Source organism: Labrus mixtus, chromosome 23 (assembly GCF_963584025.1).
Source record: "Labrus mixtus chromosome 23, fLabMix1.1, whole genome shotgun sequence".
Lineage (NCBI taxonomy): Eukaryota > Metazoa > Chordata > Actinopteri > Labriformes > Labridae > Labrus > Labrus mixtus.
In genome coordinates, this window is record NC_083634.1 from 3,062,588 (window position 1) to 3,080,692 (window position 18,105).

Here is an 18,105-nt window from a genome sequence, read left to right on the forward strand (position 1 = left end):
GTAAATCTTTGCTGGTCTACAAAAACCACCACCATTTTTTATTTTAATCAAACTGAACACAATTAAGTTCCAAACACTAATTTCATTTCATTTTCAGAATTTTTTTTTTTGAAAACCTGCTTAAATCACGCCCAAAATGATCTAGTGTGTGGTCAGTTTAAGAGAGAGTTGATGGTGATCATACCAGTTCTTTGAATTTGTTTACATCTTTTTTAGTCTATTTATTCCAAAAGCCGTTTTCAAATCTGCACTCCTGAAAATATCTAGATAATGTCAGGAGGACTGCTCCGGAGATTCTCCCGACCTGGTTGTTCACATATGCTCCTCACAGCTGGAGACTCGTAGCGGTCAAACTATGCAGCGTGCAGCAGTCTCAGTATAAAAACTTCACTCCGCCTCGATCCCGCTGGAGGTGAATTCTCCGGGGAATATCCTGCTGTGTTCTCAAATCAGCTCACTCGGACTTGCTGCATAAAAAAGTACTAGGGGTCTGACAGGAAAAACTGTGAGTGAAGTCCAAGGAAAAGATTGGGCTTTTTGCCTTCATCCTGGAAATATCAGGAAAAGATAGTCCACTTATTCAGCTACACACTAGATGAGTTGAGCCCTGATTTTCGTCCCAATATGAAAGTGCATTTAATTTTGGAAAGCTTTGTTAGAATCTTAAGATGCCCACTGAGAGTTAATGCTGCTCAGGGGGAAATCTTTATCTAGCTGGGTGATGATGCATTTTAACATTATTCACAGGCTTCAAACGCATAAGGAGCTGTTCAATTGTCTAACAAAATGAAGGAGTCAGGAAAACTTCTATTTATTTGTTGATCGGGGGTGTGGCCCGATTGAAAGCTTGTCACAACTGATTATTTGTCCAAATTGAAAAGTGTGTGGGGTCAACAGGATTATTTTACTGCTCCTGATCTCGAATCGTAAATATCAATCTCTGATGGAGTACACGGAATAGCCAATAAAAGCGAGCAGACCAGGAAGCATCATAAATCGGATACTGCGTTCTTTGACAGCTCACAAACATGAACACACCTGTGCCCTGAGCCAAGTGGAGTACTAAATAAAAGCATTTTGTTTTTTGCTGCAAAACAGACCGACTGTAAAAAGACAGTCAGCTGAGTACGATCGTCCTCCATATTGTGTTTTTTTTCCTGAAGTCACACTTTTATCATGCCAGTATCTTTGAGATCTCGTGTCTGTGGAATGGCCATTGTGAATTTGTTATGACAAACGGCAGACGTGCGGTCTCACAGTCTGGCCGAATAGTCGTCATGTCTGTGGTCTCTCTCGTTTTAAAAAAAATCTGTTAAGATTTGAAAATGATCCGGTGTGTAGCCAGCATAAATGAAAATCAGCTCCAGCTCTCAGCTCAGAGAGGTTTAAAATGTGTGCAGACTCATCAGTGGCAGACCTCAGCTTGTCTTTGCCAATCTGAAACGTTTTTCAACTTTGGTATTTAGAAATGTAGCCCGGTGTGAGCACAGCGGGGGCAAAATTTAGGTTCATGCTGTTCATGTTTTTCTCGAGGTTGCACGGAGAGGAAGCCATGACATACTTGACATTTGCAGAAGCTTCCCTCGGGGAGCACAGGCCGTGAATTACACATGACTCACACTCGTTACCAATTATCGTTAATGCAAGGATTTGACTTGTGATTTAAATGCAAAAAATGTTCCTCTCACGCTCTTTTTAAATGTCTGTTTTAATTCATGTCACAAAGTGTGTGTGTGTGCTTTCTAGCTCTGATAAACACACCGCATCCCCAATCGGCCCGTGTGTTAGCAGGGTTTGTTGTTTAGACGATGAACACTTTATTGGACATGCGGTGGAAAGCTTTGGCACGTTGACAATGAAACGTTTCCCAGGCCTCGATCACAGCCGCGCGCACGTGCAGTTTAGCTGAAGCTACTCCTCAAACGCTGGCCTGCCCTCCATACAGCTCTGCTCATTGATTGTAAAGGGTGTCTGAGCTGAATCAAATGATCCCCTCTGGCAGCCCTCCCACACAGCTGCGACCTCATTGATTATCAGTGAGATGCCAGGCAGGCTGAAGGGCAGAGAGGAGCCCTGCCGAGCGCCATTCACAAAGAGTTAGCTCAAGTTTGACACACATAGGTCAGAACATTTAGTTGTAACTTGATATTAGATTACGGTGGATGTGTATGTGGTCTGCAGAAAATGCCTAATGTCTCTAACTTTATCACCCTGGGGGCAACATCCCCCTTAGAAAATCTGAAATCTGACATGGTTTACCAATCCCTTCACCCTCCACTTTCACCTTCCTCATACGATATGATCCAAATCAAATCCAATGTAAACAAAATGGGATAGTATATGAAACAATACCATGCAGTACAACATGAAAAGACATGATATGACACGATATGACGTGATACGGCACCAAGTAGGTGTTTAAAAATGGAGCCAATGCTGAGGTAAAAAAATCCTGCAGTTCATCGGGTGTCCACTTGAGGCTGGCTGCAGAAGCACCAGAAGCCACATACACAACCCATTAAAAAATTAAAAAAACTGTTTTAACAGCAGAAATGTACATGTTTACAGCCTGGTACAAAAAACAAATAGGGGCTGATGAGCTCATGTCTTAATCTGCAAACACTGTAAGGGGGGGGGGGGGGGATTATTTTGTTAAATCATCTGTTTTGATTTCATGAAGGATAAGAGTTATTCCCAAAAAGGCGCGTATAGCTGACCTGATTAGGTCAGCTAGTTAAGGTGAGACAGGATTTCCAGCATGACCCACAGACATTGGTGGGACTCCTGCAGGATCAGATGGGTGATGTCACTCAGACTTGGTCCATTAATATCCACAGTGTATGTACAATACGATGAATCACACTGGAGAAATGTGTCCTGGACTCCAGGTCTGCAGACATGTAGCTGCCCCTACAGTTGTACAAATACATCCACATGTAAGCTCAGAGGGAAAAACCAATGACAACCACAGACAACATATATCACACATTACATGTTACAATCTTTACACAACATGAAGTTAATGCACAGCCCCTACAGCCTAAAAAAAACACTTTTTCAGCTTCTTATTCCTCCCTCTCCTTCTCGTCCACAGAAGCTCCTACAGTTGCAGAACTTCAACACCCTGATGGCGGTGGTGGGCGGCCTCAGCAACAGCTCCATCTCCCGCCTCAAAGACACGCAGACCCACATCAGCGCAGAGACCAACAAGGTTCAGTATGAGCTGCCCCCCCCCATCCTGATCTGATCTATTTCTGGCTCGCACAGCCCAAACAGTCAAACAAAAAAACTCAATACTGACTGCAACGTCTATGCACTTAGTTAACAAGTGGCTCTTGATTCAGTGATCCACTTTCCCTCAGTGTGAGCTGCCAGCCTCCTTTTTTTCTGCTCCCGTTACTCCTACACAGTGTCTTCTTTTTTAAAAGTATGAATTTGAGCCATAAAACTTGAAAGTTAAACTCGATAGTCGGAGGAGTTAGAGACTCCTCAGTTATGTAAGTCCATCTGCAGCAAAGTTTTCTAAACATATCTCGCCAATTCTCTTCTGATGTTCCCCTTATTTTCTAAAAATTATTTCTTTAAAATGATTGAATCCCTCATTTTTCATTTTTCCCCGCAGATTTTCAACAACCTGATCGAACTGGTGACATCATGCGGAAACTACAGTCAGTACCGCAAACGCTTCTCCGAGTGCGCCGGCTTCCGATTCCCCATCCTCGGCGTGCACCTGAAGGACCTCATCGCCGTGCAAGTGGCGCTGTCCGACTGGGCGGACAAAGAGAAAACACGTGTTAACCTCACTAAGACCCAACAGCTGTACACCATACTGCGAGAGCTGGCCATGATACAGACCACGCCGCCCAGCATCGATGCCAACACAGACCTGCTCAACCTGCTCACGGTGAGTGCAAAAACAAACAAACACTGGCCCACAATGTGTGTGTGTGTGTGTGTGTGCAGCGTCCAAGGTGAGTGTTTGGCGCGCATTAAAAACAGCTTGCAGGGCCTGGATCAGGTGCTGTGAGTTTGTTATTCATTATAAAGTGCAGCAGAATTCAAAAAGAGCTCATTAAGCAACCAAACAGCAGTGAAGTAGGAGGAAAAAAACTTTGAGAAGGACAAACACTTTGAGTCCAGCCAGTGGAGCAGGCAGTCTGTTTGATGCTCAAGAGTTTGTTCTGCCTTGAAAAAGATTGGCTCGTGTGCGTTGGCAAGCTCCTTTTAAAAAACTCTGAGTGCAGGGAAAGGCCGGAGAATGTACAAAACTGAAGCATTCAAAGTTGGCAAACTGAACTCAGTATTTTCAGTGTTTAGATACATATGTGCTCCAGAGGCATCGGAGCAGCTAGATTATCACCTTTGAAAAAAGAGATACTTGACTGCTGTGAACCTTTTGATTCATTACAAATGAGCAGCTATGTTTGTATTATATCTGTTTGCTGCAGAAGGAGGGATACTGTAGAGCTCTGGAACTCAAATCAGGGGGTATGACTCCCGTGAGGCATCTGCTTTGATTTTCTGAGAAATTTTGTAACACTGCAATTATTTGTCCATTTGCTGCCATCTGATGATGTCACTTCCTATTGAGGCTCATCCAGGGTCTGCACCACGTTCATACAGAGTGCATGCTCTATACCAGTGGTACTCAGCCTTGTTAGACTTAAGAGCCACATTGACCAAAAAATATTTCACACAATAAAAAAAACCTCTTTCTGTGTGGGAAACACAGTGACTTGACTTGCAAAGAATAATTTCTGCTGACAATATTTCCCTTTTTTAAATAATGACTTTGGATTTTTTTGGCCAAGTTTGCTCGCTATCGCTGCTATGTGTAGTTTGCAGAATCACAATATCAACAACAGAGTGGAGGAGAACATACTGGAGAACAGAAAACATCATGCAGCATTTTAACTTTGTCAGGGAGATCACACCTGCGTGCATATAGTCTATGGTTATGCACCAAATGCAAGATAATCAACGTCACAAACTCCTCCCAGCTGGTAGGAGAAACTTAAAAACAGAGTGAAAAATTCCGCTGTTGGCATTGAAACATGCAGCTCAACCTGAAAAAGGAGGAGCTTTTCAGGAGTTTAGTGCAAGCATGATCAAGTCTATTAAAGACAAACACTTACTTTGACTCTGTCTTCAATTGCAACACTTTTATTTGGTGTTTAATCAGAGATTCAGTACGCTGCACAATAATTATGCTGATGCATGCAAAGCTTTTATCCTTTACTTTAACTGATCCGGAATAACCTCTCTCCATTTTTCAAAAAGCATCTCCAATATTGATCCTAGTTTGAGCACGTTTCTGCTCGTGGAGCTTATTAGAAACATGCAGAGGCTTTTTAGGTCGGGTACAATCACTTCTATCTGAACCACTTCTCTTGACTCGCTTCCATCGCTGCAACACCTGTTGACCTGATAACTGCTCTCATATCTGACAAACCGAGGGGCGTCCAAAACGACCGTGTGGGGGTGTCTTAAAACCGCCTACCTTCTCTGGTCCAAACAAATCCAGATCATTCAGGAGCAGAATCTAAAGTTAGAAGGAGGACATACTGGCTGCTGCATTGTTGTCAAAGAAGCCAGCACTTCACCAGAGGGTCGCTGGTTCAAGTCTGGAAGTTGGTCTGGTAGCTGGAGAGGTGCTAGCTCACATCCTGAGCACTGCTAAGGTACCCTTGAGCAAGGCACGGAACCCCCCCCCCCCTCCCCCACCCATCTGCCTAGGAGTGCTCACTGTGGTCAGCCCCCTCACTCTGACATCTCTCCATTAGTTATGTCCAAAGGATCCTGTTTGTGCATGTGTGTGTAACGCTGGATTTCCCCTTGCAGGATTAATAAAGTGTATCTTCTTCTTCTTCTATAGTGAGGTCATTTTATGATTATATTCAGTAGATATCTGACATGTTGGTCCTTTAACCACCTCGCAATTGACGCAATTGCTTGTGACATCAAAGCTGTTCTTTGAACCGGACTGGAAACATTTTTATTCCTGCAGTAATAATTGACTTTTTAATGAATGTGGGACCTCAGGCGGACACTTAAAAACTGCACTTTTCTGCACTTCCACCCTGTCTTTAATTTTCAACACTGGAGGTTGCCAATGTGAAAATCTGCACTCCTCTTAGTCACTAAATCCTAACAGGAAGTTGCCTTGAATAATCAGGATATGAAGAATTACAGGATGACTCCTCGTCTTATATTTAGTCAGAGCTCCTAAACTGGGAATGCTTAGTGAGACTGATCTCAGCTTTGTAGCTGCCTGCTCTTCAGCATGAAAGCTGAGGTGCTGTTTTCACACTAAACCCCTGAGTGTGTGTGTGTGAGTGTGTGAGTGTGTGAGTGTGTGTGTGTGTCAGGATTCTTTTTTGGCAGATGTAGATAAGACTTTCCTGGATTTGAGAAGTGAAGCTTACTGAAGTTTAAGAAACCTCCAGAGATCAATCACTCAATCTGGCGTCAGGTGTTCACCAGAGATTACAGCTGCTTCTCCTTTTTTTATTTTTATTCTTTCTGTGGAAATGACAGAAAACAACTTGACAGGTTTTGAAGTGGAGGGAATTTAGGGAAGTTTTGCTGGACAGAGTCAATACCCAATTATCGTATGCCAGCGCTTATTGCAGTTGATCTAAGCTGAGTCCTGCTTGGCTCACAGCAGATGGAAAGAAAGTCAATAAACCGCTCAAAAAGAGAGGAAGCATGCCTGCCGAGGGAGCTTAAAAAGCAAAACACACAAGTTTGAAGTCCTTTTTTTTTTTTCTTCCTTTTTTTTTGAGTCGTATTCATCTTTTCAAATATAGGAGATTCTATTTCATCCTCTCGAGTGTGGTGCACAAGTTGCAGTTAACCTTTTCCTTTAAACAGTGGAAGCGGCACTAAATCAGAAGGCCAAACAAGAAGAAAAGCTATTTTTTTCCTTCCGCACCACTTACCACTTCAACTCAATAAAACTCAGGAAACACAATTACGGTAAGAGAATAACCCCGAGGAACAAATAATGGGAGGCCAACAAAGGATGAAGTGGATGATTACTTTTGGCAACTTGCTGAGGGAACTGGAGGAAAAAAATAAATAAAGGTATTCATGAACAGCTGTTTAAGTAGAAAATATGGCTCTACTTTACAATCTCTTTTATTAAGGGGGCTTTTTAAAATATAGATATAGACTGACAGACTGTCCAACAGTTATTAAAGCCAGAGAAATCCTTCATTTTATAGTTGGAATGGCCCGTGTCTTTAGTGGTGGCCGCCATGACAACACTTTTACCATTGCCGTGGAAACACCGGAATCTTACGTCAAAGACCGCTGCATAAGGAAGCTGCCGTTGCTGTATGTGCTGCTGTGATAAAATTGTTTAATTTAAAATATAAACTTGGATACATCGCCGATAAACATATTCTCTTTCTCAGGTCGGTTTCGCCCGGTCGTCATGACTACGGTCAACTCAGAGTTCATTTTCAGCAGGGTGTGGGGTTGGAATAGCAGAGAGAATCACTCCCATGATTCCCCGCCAGCCTCGATGTCATCTTTTTCGTTATTGTTTTGATTGAGAGCCCCCTGGTGGTGGAATTTAAAAACTGTGCGTTAGAGCAAAAAAAAACACAAAAATGCAACTAAAACCAAACAAAGCCTTAATTTATATTGAAAGAATCTGAGCGTTGCTGTGGTCATCAGTTTGTGAAGCCTTCAGAATATAAACATACAGAATGTGAAATATTTTAGTGTTTTCTAAACGAGGTGAGGCAGCTTTCTTCAAGCTCCTGTGAGGCACTTCTTTATGCTCAAGGTACTTTGGTTATCATGTCCTATTCATGCAGAAGTAGAGCAACACGCTTTCCCGACCCACTTCCACTCCATGGAGTGCGCAAATTTGAGTGCCATCCAAAACCTCAGAGTGTAAAATAAGAGTGGGTAGTTAAACCCTCCTACAGATAGTCTTCACTGATGCTGGCTTACTGAACAAATGTAACACCACTTATTCATGTTCTGCATTCTCACACCCACAAACCTCAAATAACGCCTTTTTATTAAAAGCTTTTATGAATGCCTTAAATCAGATTTAAATAGTAGTATCATACAGATGTACAAACACAAGCATTATAATCCGGCCCAGACAGTTCTGTTGTTCTTCTCTGTAGAGTGCAGCAGTAGGAAGACTTTGTGGCACTACCAGGTTGGCGGGTTCCTTTAAATGTGTGGCGTCACATGAGAGCTGTGAATAGTTGGAGTATGTGTCAGAGTGATGTTATAAAGTCTGTTCACTGCACTTCTATTTTACAGTCTAATGTCAGTTGGCACAAACATGTGACTCTGTTCCACTCCCATCAACAAGAACATGCTAAAGACTATTTTAACCTAACGCGAGGTGGTGTGTATGAGGACAAAACAAAAAAAATGCACATCAATTTTTTTTTTTAATGTTTTTAATTAATTTCATTTGAATTCTTTTTATTTGAACACATTTTCAGATTCAATAATTTCAGTGATTATTATTTTAATGTTTCTTTTCTTTCCTCTGTCATGATGCTTTTATCTTGTGTGAAGCACTTTGAATTGCCTTGTTGTTGAAATGTGCGACATGAATAAACTTGCCTTGCCTCTAATTCAGATGAATTGCAACTTAGGGGGCGTGGCTATGGCTTTGTGGTGGAGTCCCGTGTCTCAACCAGAAGATCAGGGAATGATCCCCAGCTCCTGCAGCCACAAGTCCAATGTGTCCTTGGTAAAGACCCCAAGTTGCACCTGTTGCTTGGTCGGTGGCGTTTATGGAGGGGACTAGTTAAAACTGATGAACACTTGACATATCAGTGTGTGAATGGGTGAGAATGTGTAGGTGTGACCCTCTACGCACTGATGAGGCTACTATGTGAAATGTCCATCTGTATGATCTAAGACATTCATACACATTTATAAGCCGCAGAAGAAGCAGCGTGAGCAACTTGGGGTGAAGAGTCTTGCCATGGGACACATCGGACATGTGGCTGCAGGAGCTGGGGATTGAACCCCCGACCTTCAGGTTGAGAGACTCTACCAATGAGCCACTGCCACCCCTTACCCCTCCACCCCTTTGTCTAAATAGTCAAATATAAAAAGTGAGTAATTGACACTGTCTTTTTATGTCCTGTTCTCTGCAGGTGTCTCTGGATCAGTACCACACAGAGGAGGAGATCTATCAGATGTCTCTACAGAGAGAGCCTCGTAAACCAGCGGTGAGCACAACACTGGTGCACACTTTGAGTCCCGTATTTGTCAGGAATATACTCCACTCTGCTCCTGTCAGACTATGATGGAAAGTCTGTATTTTTCACTTTTAAGAGGTGTCAACGTGCTCCATAAAGCTGCTTACCCTTAGCTTTCTTGATTTCAGAATCAGTTGTGTGCCATGATGATCTAGGAGGTGATGCCTTTCATGCTGTTTCCCCAAAGTATTGAATTATGTGGGAAACAATCCATCAGATATTTAGATATGTTGCAACTCTCATGTCCTCCAATAGATCCCCTCACAGCTTCTTATCGAGTGCCGTCTTCAAAAATGCCATGAATGCATATCGGAAATCTTTGTTTTCCTCGCCTCATGACATTTGAACGGCTGCAGTGACCCTTGACTGCCTCTCTGCGCCACAGCTGTCTTTTTTCCTCGCCTTTGTAGGATGACGAGCTTCAGCTTCCCTGTGTTGATATTGATCTCACGCTCTTTGTTTTTTTTTTTTTTATCACCACCTTGTAGCAGAACTCCAGCCCCGCCCCTGCGCCTGAACCCAAGCCCACCATGATCGACGAGTGGGCCGTGTCCGTGAAGCCCAACGCCGACCCGACCATCATCAAGAAGCACATCGAGAAGATGGTGGAGGTGAGTCTCTCAGTCTTCACAAAGTCCCCTCTCTCACAGTTCTAATTATAACCTGTGGGCTCCAAAGGGGGTAGGCAGTTGAGGGTGAATTATCTGTTGTTATCCGCACCGCCGCCATCTTGACACGATAAGTGTGAAGGGCTCTGGGCCGAATGGCTAGTAATCTTTCACCATAATTACCCAGGCTGGGGAGGTCATCTGACATGTTTGTAGTTCTATTTCTGGAGATTTTCTCATGTTTTCCCCCAAGAATAGAAACTGCATTCATATGGTTCCCCTGTTGACAATCCTTCTATTGAATTGATGTTAAATTGAGCTGATAGTGTTTATTAGCACATGCAGCCAATTGTTGTGGTGCTGAAGTGGTCCAAACTATTCTGCTATCAGGGTTACATCTGCTAAGCTTTGTTGCTTTGTTGTCTGCTAAGCTTTTTTGTTTTCTTATGTTTGATTATTCTCAGGATGTCAGCGTAACTGTGATGCAATTTTATCCAGATAAAAAAGAAGTGTCTATCGGATGCTATTTTGTCCCTTTTTGGCTCAGCATATCAGTATTAGTGTCTTCCTGCTCCACGCTGCCACAGCAGAGATGAAAAATGACATCACCACTGTGTTTTCCAAACGGCTTCATTTCACTTTTAAAAAACAAACTCTCAGACAGCTCTGTGAAAAATCCAAAGCAAAATGCACCTTGTGTCAAACAGAATCAAAACATCACCAAAGTACTTTGAGTTTGAGCTTCCAGCTACACGCTAAGCATTCAGGTGAAGCCAGTCAGACTGATGTCAGCACACAATAACATCACCAAAGCCTGCAGAGCGCCGTTTGGAGTGTGTGAATCGACACATAACTGTGGATGAAAGGAAGTTTTCAACTACACTTGAATGGAGCTATGGAGTATGTTTGAAATGTGCGGCTCATTTTGTACATGCACTACTGCATATATAAAAAATTCTAATAGTGTTATTCTTTCTAAAGATAAAAAAAACCCACACTATTTCACAGAATAAGCACTTTGAAGCTGCCTTCTACCTCTAAGTCATGGTTTCAGTCAGCTGTGAAGAGACCGACTCAAAAGAAATATCAAAGATGGAAAGTTTGCTAATGGCTGTCTCGTAAATATGCTTGATTTATTCCAATTGTTTAATGAACATGGAGGAATCTAAATCACACAGGGAGACTTCATCAAAGCCTCATAATGAAGCACATTATTTCTTTTATATGACGACAGACTTGTGGCTCAGCTTTGTTGTCTTTTGAAACAACAGGATTACACAATGATATGGAACTTTGTCCTCCTCCTCACTGCACACAAAGATATTGCCACAAATATTCACATGGTTCAAAGAGGACATATTCTCCCCCTTCTCCACCTTTTCAAACAGTCCCCTGTGGTCTAAATGAAACATCTGTGCTGTGCTTTGGTCAAAATATAACATGAATCAAGCACCAGAGGAGGTTTGTGACCCTGTATAAACCAGCTCTCTCAGAACGCTCCGTTTTGGTGTGTGTGTCTCTTTAAATGCAATGAGCCCCCACTCACCCCGCCCCTCTCTTCTGCGGGGTGTGACTACGAGTTCAGCTTTAAACTTAAATGTCAACTCGTCAGCGTGCCCCCTGGGAAAAACATGGCTGCCAGAGACAACACAGTTTTTTAAAGTTTTTTTTTACCAGATTCCCACTGTGACATCACAAGGAGAGCACATTTAAAACGGAGCGTTTTTCTCTGTGTTGTAAGACTTATGCAGACTACAAACAAAGGACTGGATGGGTTTATTTCACATTTGTCTGTAGACACTCAGGTTACCCAGATATATGTTCAAAAACACTGTAGAAGTGGATTATTATAATTTGTCCCCTTTAAAGAATTGAGTCAAATATGCACATAGAAACATACAAAACACTTTCTCTAAATAATTTAACCCCTAATCTCATTGGGCCTCATTCACCAACCGTTCTTAAGAACAAATTTTAAATCCTACTTACAAACTTTTGAAGAAGATTCTGGGATTCACCGATGTTTTATTATGTGGGATTTGTTCTTAGGCAAGAACAGAAGTAACTAGCTGGTAACTAGACAAAAATACATCACACAATGCTGCTTGTGTTTCTTTTGTGGATATACATTTTTCTTTAAGATAATGTCTGAAAAATGATCAGCATGTTGTTTTGAAGTGAGTGAAGTGAGTAGTTCTGAGCAGTGAAACTAACCTTCACATCTTTCACGTTCTCAGTCTGTCTTCAGGAACTTTGACACTGACGGTGACGGCAACATCTCCAGGGATGAGTTTGAAGCGATCAGGAATAACTTCCCTTACCTCAGCAAGTTTGGAGAACTGGACAAGAACCAGTGAGCATGTGCAGAATGATCTACCACTGTGTCTTACCAATGCTCCCTACAAAAACGACCCCAACCTGCATCTCTCTCTTCCATTCCTCTCTCCTCACAGAGACGGGCAGATCAGCCGAGAGGAGATGATCGACTACTTCATGAAAGCCAGCTCTCTGCTCAACTGCAAGATGGGTTTCATCCACACTTTCACCGAGGCGACCTACGTCAAGCCCACGTTCTGCGAGCACTGCGCTGGATTTGTGAGTCCAATTTGAACTTTGACCTCACTTAAAAGTTTAAAAACCACACCCAGCACATTTCCTACATAAAGTACTGGACAGCTTTTTAAGCTGGAAATCTACACAATAACCAAAAAAATCCTAAAAAGCATGAATTCAGTTTAGTATTTGTAAACTTTCCTGATATTGGGTTTGACATGTTAAATTACTAAACTAGAACGAGACTCATGCGCTTCAGCCCCTCCACAGATGGAGGCTGGTGTTCTCAGAGAAGGACCCTAAGACGTCAATAATAGTTCAATGGACTCCTTCACACAGGATCCAAACACAGTACTGGAGCACATAAATCACTTATGGTACACTTATTGAAGAACAAAAGACTAACGCACTGCGTCTTCATCAGAGTCAAATGTGTAAAACTTTAAAAACATTTCTTCATTTATACGTCTGAAAATTTTAAACACAATCTCATAACCCATCTGTTATCGTCATCTAACTTTGTCTGACTCTTGGAATGGATGCCAGTTTCTCTGTAATTAAAGGCACAGTATGTAAATTCTGCCACCAGGGGGCTGTTATTTAAAAATAATAATAACAAAGGATGACGTCGAGGCTAGCGGGGAATCACGGGAGTGACTCTCTCTCTATTTAGACAAGGGGTGGAGGGGTAAGGGGCAGCAGTGGCTTATTGGCAGAGTCGGTCATCACTCAACCTGAAGGTTGGGGGTTCAATCCCCAGCTCCTCTAACATCCAGCGTTTCCATGGCAACGATACACATGTTGTGCCTCCAGCTTACTTCAGCGTGTTTGAGCCTGGAGAAAAAAAACAACCCTGCTTTTGATTGACTTATTATCAGTGGTTCCTAAGTTAACGTGATCATCATGCAGATTTGCAGATAATAAAAGTGCAAACTCTGTAAAGTCTTTACTTTTTTTTTTCTTCTAGAAAACATCTTTAAAATGTTTTTTTTGTGAATGGACGTAAGATCGATCGTTCCTGATGCATTCATAAAAGTAAAGGAAATCTGATTGGCTTTCTTGTCACAGCGTCACACAGGTTTGTGGCTCAAGTTGAAATGTTTGATCTAGAATGGATTATAAGCTGCACTGTAATGCAGATATCTGTTTATAGACCCTGACCATTACCCTAAAGAGAATCATAGTTATAATACTGCAGATAAAAAAGCCGGGGGTTTCGTTAACACAGATTCTGTTCAGCCTGCTTTTTTGCTGTTTATACAGACTGTTTTTCCTGCACATACCGAAGCCTGCTGGTTCTTAATTGGTCAATACAGCTGGGACTACAAATGTAATGTACAAATGAACAGAAACCAGAACACTTCCCATGCTGACAATCCAGACCACTGTGTGCAGATTCTTCATTTCTTTGTAAAAAATCTGAAACCCTTCAGCCACCAAGCTCTCAAACAAATATCGATCTTTGTTATGTTTACTCTGGAATTCCCAAATGCATTGATTTTAGTCACGCATTCAATCACTGACTCATGCCACAGCTTATTTCAAAAGGTCAGATGTGTCCCCACACATGTGTAACCATATAGAAGACCGTCTGCACTTCATTATCAGCCTCGGCAGCTCATGAAAGGCTCATCTCTCCGAGGCTCCTCCTGTCAGGTCGGGGCAGTGCCAATTACTTTGAGCTACAGCCACACACTGCTGAAGTTGCACTCAGGGAAATATGGGAGGGAAGGTAATTGGGCGAGCTGAGAACCCTCCTCTCCGTGGCTGCGTTACATCTCTCTGTGTGTTTGTGTTTGTGCGTGTGTGTTTGTGTGTTTTCTGGCCCCTTAACATTCCCCCCAAGTCCCCGAAGGAGGCCTCTGTTATTTAGACACAGACAGTGAGTCAGCACTCAGCTGTAATGAGAACAGGAATAGGCTCCTCATATGGTACTGAAGATTGAGATGACAACCCATCCATTGCTGTATGTATGGTGTATTCAAAAAAGAAGTGTAATGCTCACAGGAGAGATATGTCATAGATTATTTGCATAGACTTCCATTAGCACTCAAAGGAGCACACATTAGGATACACACACACACTCTGGAGGGAGCTTTTTTTTTTAATCATCATGAGGGGAAACTCAGAATATAGAGCGCTGAGAGATAAGGACTCTGGCAGCGCTCCTCTTCCTTTGAATATGTGTGTGTGTGTGTGTGTGTGTGTGTGTGTGTGTGTGTGTGTGTGTGTGTGTGTGTGTGTGTGTGTGTGTGTGTGTGTGTGTGTGTGTGTGTGTGTGTGTGTGTGTGTGTGCGTGTGTGTGTGTGCGTGTGTGTGTGTGTGTGTCTGCCTCTGCCTGCTTTGTGCTTCTCCTCTTGGCTCCTGCGCAAAAACAATGTTTTCCCAGCAGCCCACCATTTCTCAGCACTTGTCTCGAACAAGTCGTACGAGCCGAGCAGAGGCCTCCTGTAAACACTGCAGAGTTCACTCACCTCCACCGCACTCGCTTGCGTCCTCATAATGTAGTCCCCCCCCCCCCCCCCCCCCCGCAGCCACCTAACATCGTAAATTACTGACACGCAGATGAGTTTTACTAAACGCAGAAAGCAAGACGACACATTTGTTCAATCTCAGTACAGCAAGTTTCTTTTTTTAGCTGCAGGCTCAGAGTGCTTTTATATCAGAGATTGCAGAGAGTGATGCACAAGTCTCTTTGGGGTTTTTGACAGTTTAACTCTACAGAGTGAGAACACTAAGAGAGAGAGAGAGAGAGAGAGAGAGAGAGAGAGAGAGCTGTCTTATATTTTGTCTTCTTCTGCTGGAGTGTTCAAACAGTCTGACTTGAAGTGTTTGAAATGTTCTCATAGGGGGGAAAATGTCTTCAATGTAGCAGATTCTTTTCAGGCTGCCTGTCCAGACAATCTGTCTTACATTAAATCTACAAAATGTTGCAGGTACATTGTCATTTCCTTTTAGCCAATCAAACCTCAGTATTCATTTCCCTGTTCTAAACTGTGAAGAGCTGTCTTTTATCTGTAGTATTTGGTGACAAAATGGCATTAAAGAAGCTTTCATGGGCATGTTTGATTGATCTTTCCCTGCTGGGTTGCAGATTTTGGCCGTGGAGAGAATGTTTCTGGACACAATAGTATTTTTGTTCTTACATATTTTCGTCTTTCATTTTCTGTTCAACCAGTCCTGTGTGTGGACTGCACAAGGCTTGGAGTTTAAGGACTAAAGGAGTCCTAACACAGCGGTGACTTTACCCCCTGCGTCTGCATGTAGCAAACGTTAAAGATAATGGACGTTAGTTTGGATATTTCATTGAAGATCATTTAAAGTATCAACACTACACTCCCTCCTGCCCACTACTCTCTGCATGAAAGGCGTCTGATCCAACCTTCACAACAGGGCCCTAAGTCTCTAACTAGACTCTTCTCCTCTGTCGCCCCCTGGTGGTGGAGAGAACAACTACACTACATTCGATCCGCAGAGTCCCTCTGCACCTTTAAGAAAAAGCTAAGGACCCAGCTCTTTCATGAAGACCTACAGCACATAATGAAATTGAGGATGATGATATTTAGGACGTTTTAGATGCTGATTAGAACTCTTTTAAGAACAGCCATCCATGTTGTTGTTGATGATGAAATTATTAGCTTGTACTATTAAAGTGCTCTGTCAGCACTTCAGTGTGCCTGATCGGTTCGTTTGCACTTCCTGACGCTGCTCCCTCCTCTCTAGATCCTCGCTTGTGTTGTCCTTACTCTCTGATGTTCGATAAAAGCTAAGTGAATCATTTAAGATCATAGACTTCTAAAAGGGTAAAACAAGGGAAAACGAACCAAACAAGTGATGGAATAACCAAGAGAGGTAAAGCTTTTCTTAAGCTTTTAGAAATCAATATCAGTGAAGGTGCCTTAAAACCTTGCCAACCCTCTCTGGTCCAAACAAAAACAGATAATCCAGGACCAGAATCTAAACTTAGAAGGAGGACAAACTGGCTGCTACATTGTTGGCAGAGACTTCAATTGCATGTTTCCTTAATGTCTGATCATATAAGAAGGTTGTTTTATGATTTAATTCAGAAGATTTCTTACATGTTGGAGCTTTAATTGTATCCAATATTTGAAGTTCATGTGGATGGCTTTATTGCAAATTAGGGATATGGTTGCTGTTGACCAAGTGGAGGTAGTTTGTATAATTAAATAAATTATAGTCGTTGGTCTGTTGAATTGAGGAATTGAGTTAATTTGGCCCAATGACGATCAAGCTGGTCACTTTGTTTTTCGCTTCTCTCTTTGAGTTTTGCCATTTTGATGTAGTTTGAAAGTAAAAATGAGCCGCTGGGTTATTGAAATATTTTGTAGAGTGGTTTTCTTGGCGATTGTTCAGGCGATCCAGGTTGGCTGTATGTGGTCAGGTGGCGGCTCAACAGAAGAAAACAATCTCCCAACAGACATAAAGATGGAGAGACTGAGACGCTGCAACCTGATAAGAAGGAGAGTTTGTCGGTTAATGTTTTACAGAATGTTTGGATGGGTGGGCAGAGCCAGGTGGCGTTCGCAGAATTTATTATCTAAGTGCCCAAAATACATCTCCTCCAAAATCTTCACAGTAAAAGCATCAAAGCAACATGGCCGCTCATTGTGTTTGCAGCTCTTGTTTGTAGTTGCATTGTGTCACTAAAGGTCAGTCAGAGTAGGCAGAGCTGTGATGAGAGTTGTGTTTAGATGTTCTCCTCCTCGTAACCGACTTCTCTTTGTTGTAGAGCCTCCGGCTGTGCTCGCAGCTCCCCGCTGCGTGTGTGTCTTTGTTTGTGTGTACATTGTGCGTCTACATGTGTATTTGTTTGCATGCATGCAGGTTGGTTCCCCGAGTGTGTGTGTGTTTGTGTATGTGTATGTGAATAGGTCAGGATATTTTGTGCCTCCTCAGATGTGCCAGTGCAGTGTGTGTGATCTGCAGCTCGGCTCTTTCATGTCATTGTTCCCCCCACTGTCTGAGCGCTCCCTGCATCCCGCTTGATCTCGGGCTCCCTCTCTCCCCCCCGATTATGTCCCGCCAACGTCCCCTTTCCTCTCCCTCTTCATACATCTTTCTCTTCCATTGTGCCCCTTTCTTTATTTTATTTTTTCTCACCATACATTCATATGTGCGTTTCATCATGTTTTACCTCATTAGCTGCTAATTACTTGTTCTTTACCTTGACTGCCGACCATTTTCTAAAGCATACGTTTTAGATTAATTACCTTCCTCACAGTCAGAGCATGTTTTTCTTCAGTTCACTGTTCATGACATCATGGAGGCTTGAAACATACCTCAAAAGGACGTTGGTGTTACAGTTGTAGCTGAAACTATCTTGAAGGTTGGACAATCAAAGGCAGGAAACATAAAAGGTGCATGAACAGTACAGAAGAAGAAGTAAAGAGGACATTGTGAGAATCGCAGAGTAGCTCAAGGTACGATACAATACATGCAAGACACGACCCAAGATAACAATTCTATCATGATACAGCGATTCTGCTGTAACTGATATGTTGATATATAATCATAATTATACATCACAATATCTGATTAATGGAGGAATACAAGATGTGCCTAAACAGTTCAATTCCACCAGTTCTGTCTCCGTTTCGCCATGGCAACGGAGCTAATGGGGCTATTATTGATTCAAGTAAAGACCTGTTGCCTCAAAGCGGTCCGGTTTGGTTCAG

The 18,105-nt window shown here is 42.5% G+C and overlaps 1 protein-coding gene across 4 annotated transcripts in view; it reads left to right on the forward strand.

Moving 5' to 3' along the window:
* The window catches only part of LOC132958641 (RAS guanyl-releasing protein 2-like), a 61,254-nt gene that overhangs the window by 33,002 nt on the left and 10,147 nt on the right, over window positions 1-18,105 (forward strand). For 3 of the 4 annotated variants that reach the window (XM_061031605.1, XM_061031603.1, XM_061031604.1), the window contains 6 exons: window positions 3,095-3,211; window positions 3,623-3,904; window positions 9,144-9,218; window positions 9,737-9,859; window positions 12,094-12,209; window positions 12,310-12,451. In XM_061031605.1, coding sequence (XP_060887588.1) covers window positions 3,095-3,211; window positions 3,623-3,904; window positions 9,144-9,218; window positions 9,737-9,859; window positions 12,094-12,209; window positions 12,310-12,451 — 855 coding nt within the window. The remainder of the gene's footprint in view (window positions 1-3,094; window positions 3,212-3,622; window positions 3,905-9,143; window positions 9,219-9,736; window positions 9,860-12,093; window positions 12,210-12,309; window positions 12,452-18,105) is intronic. The other variant, XM_061031606.1, reaches the window with a different exon arrangement.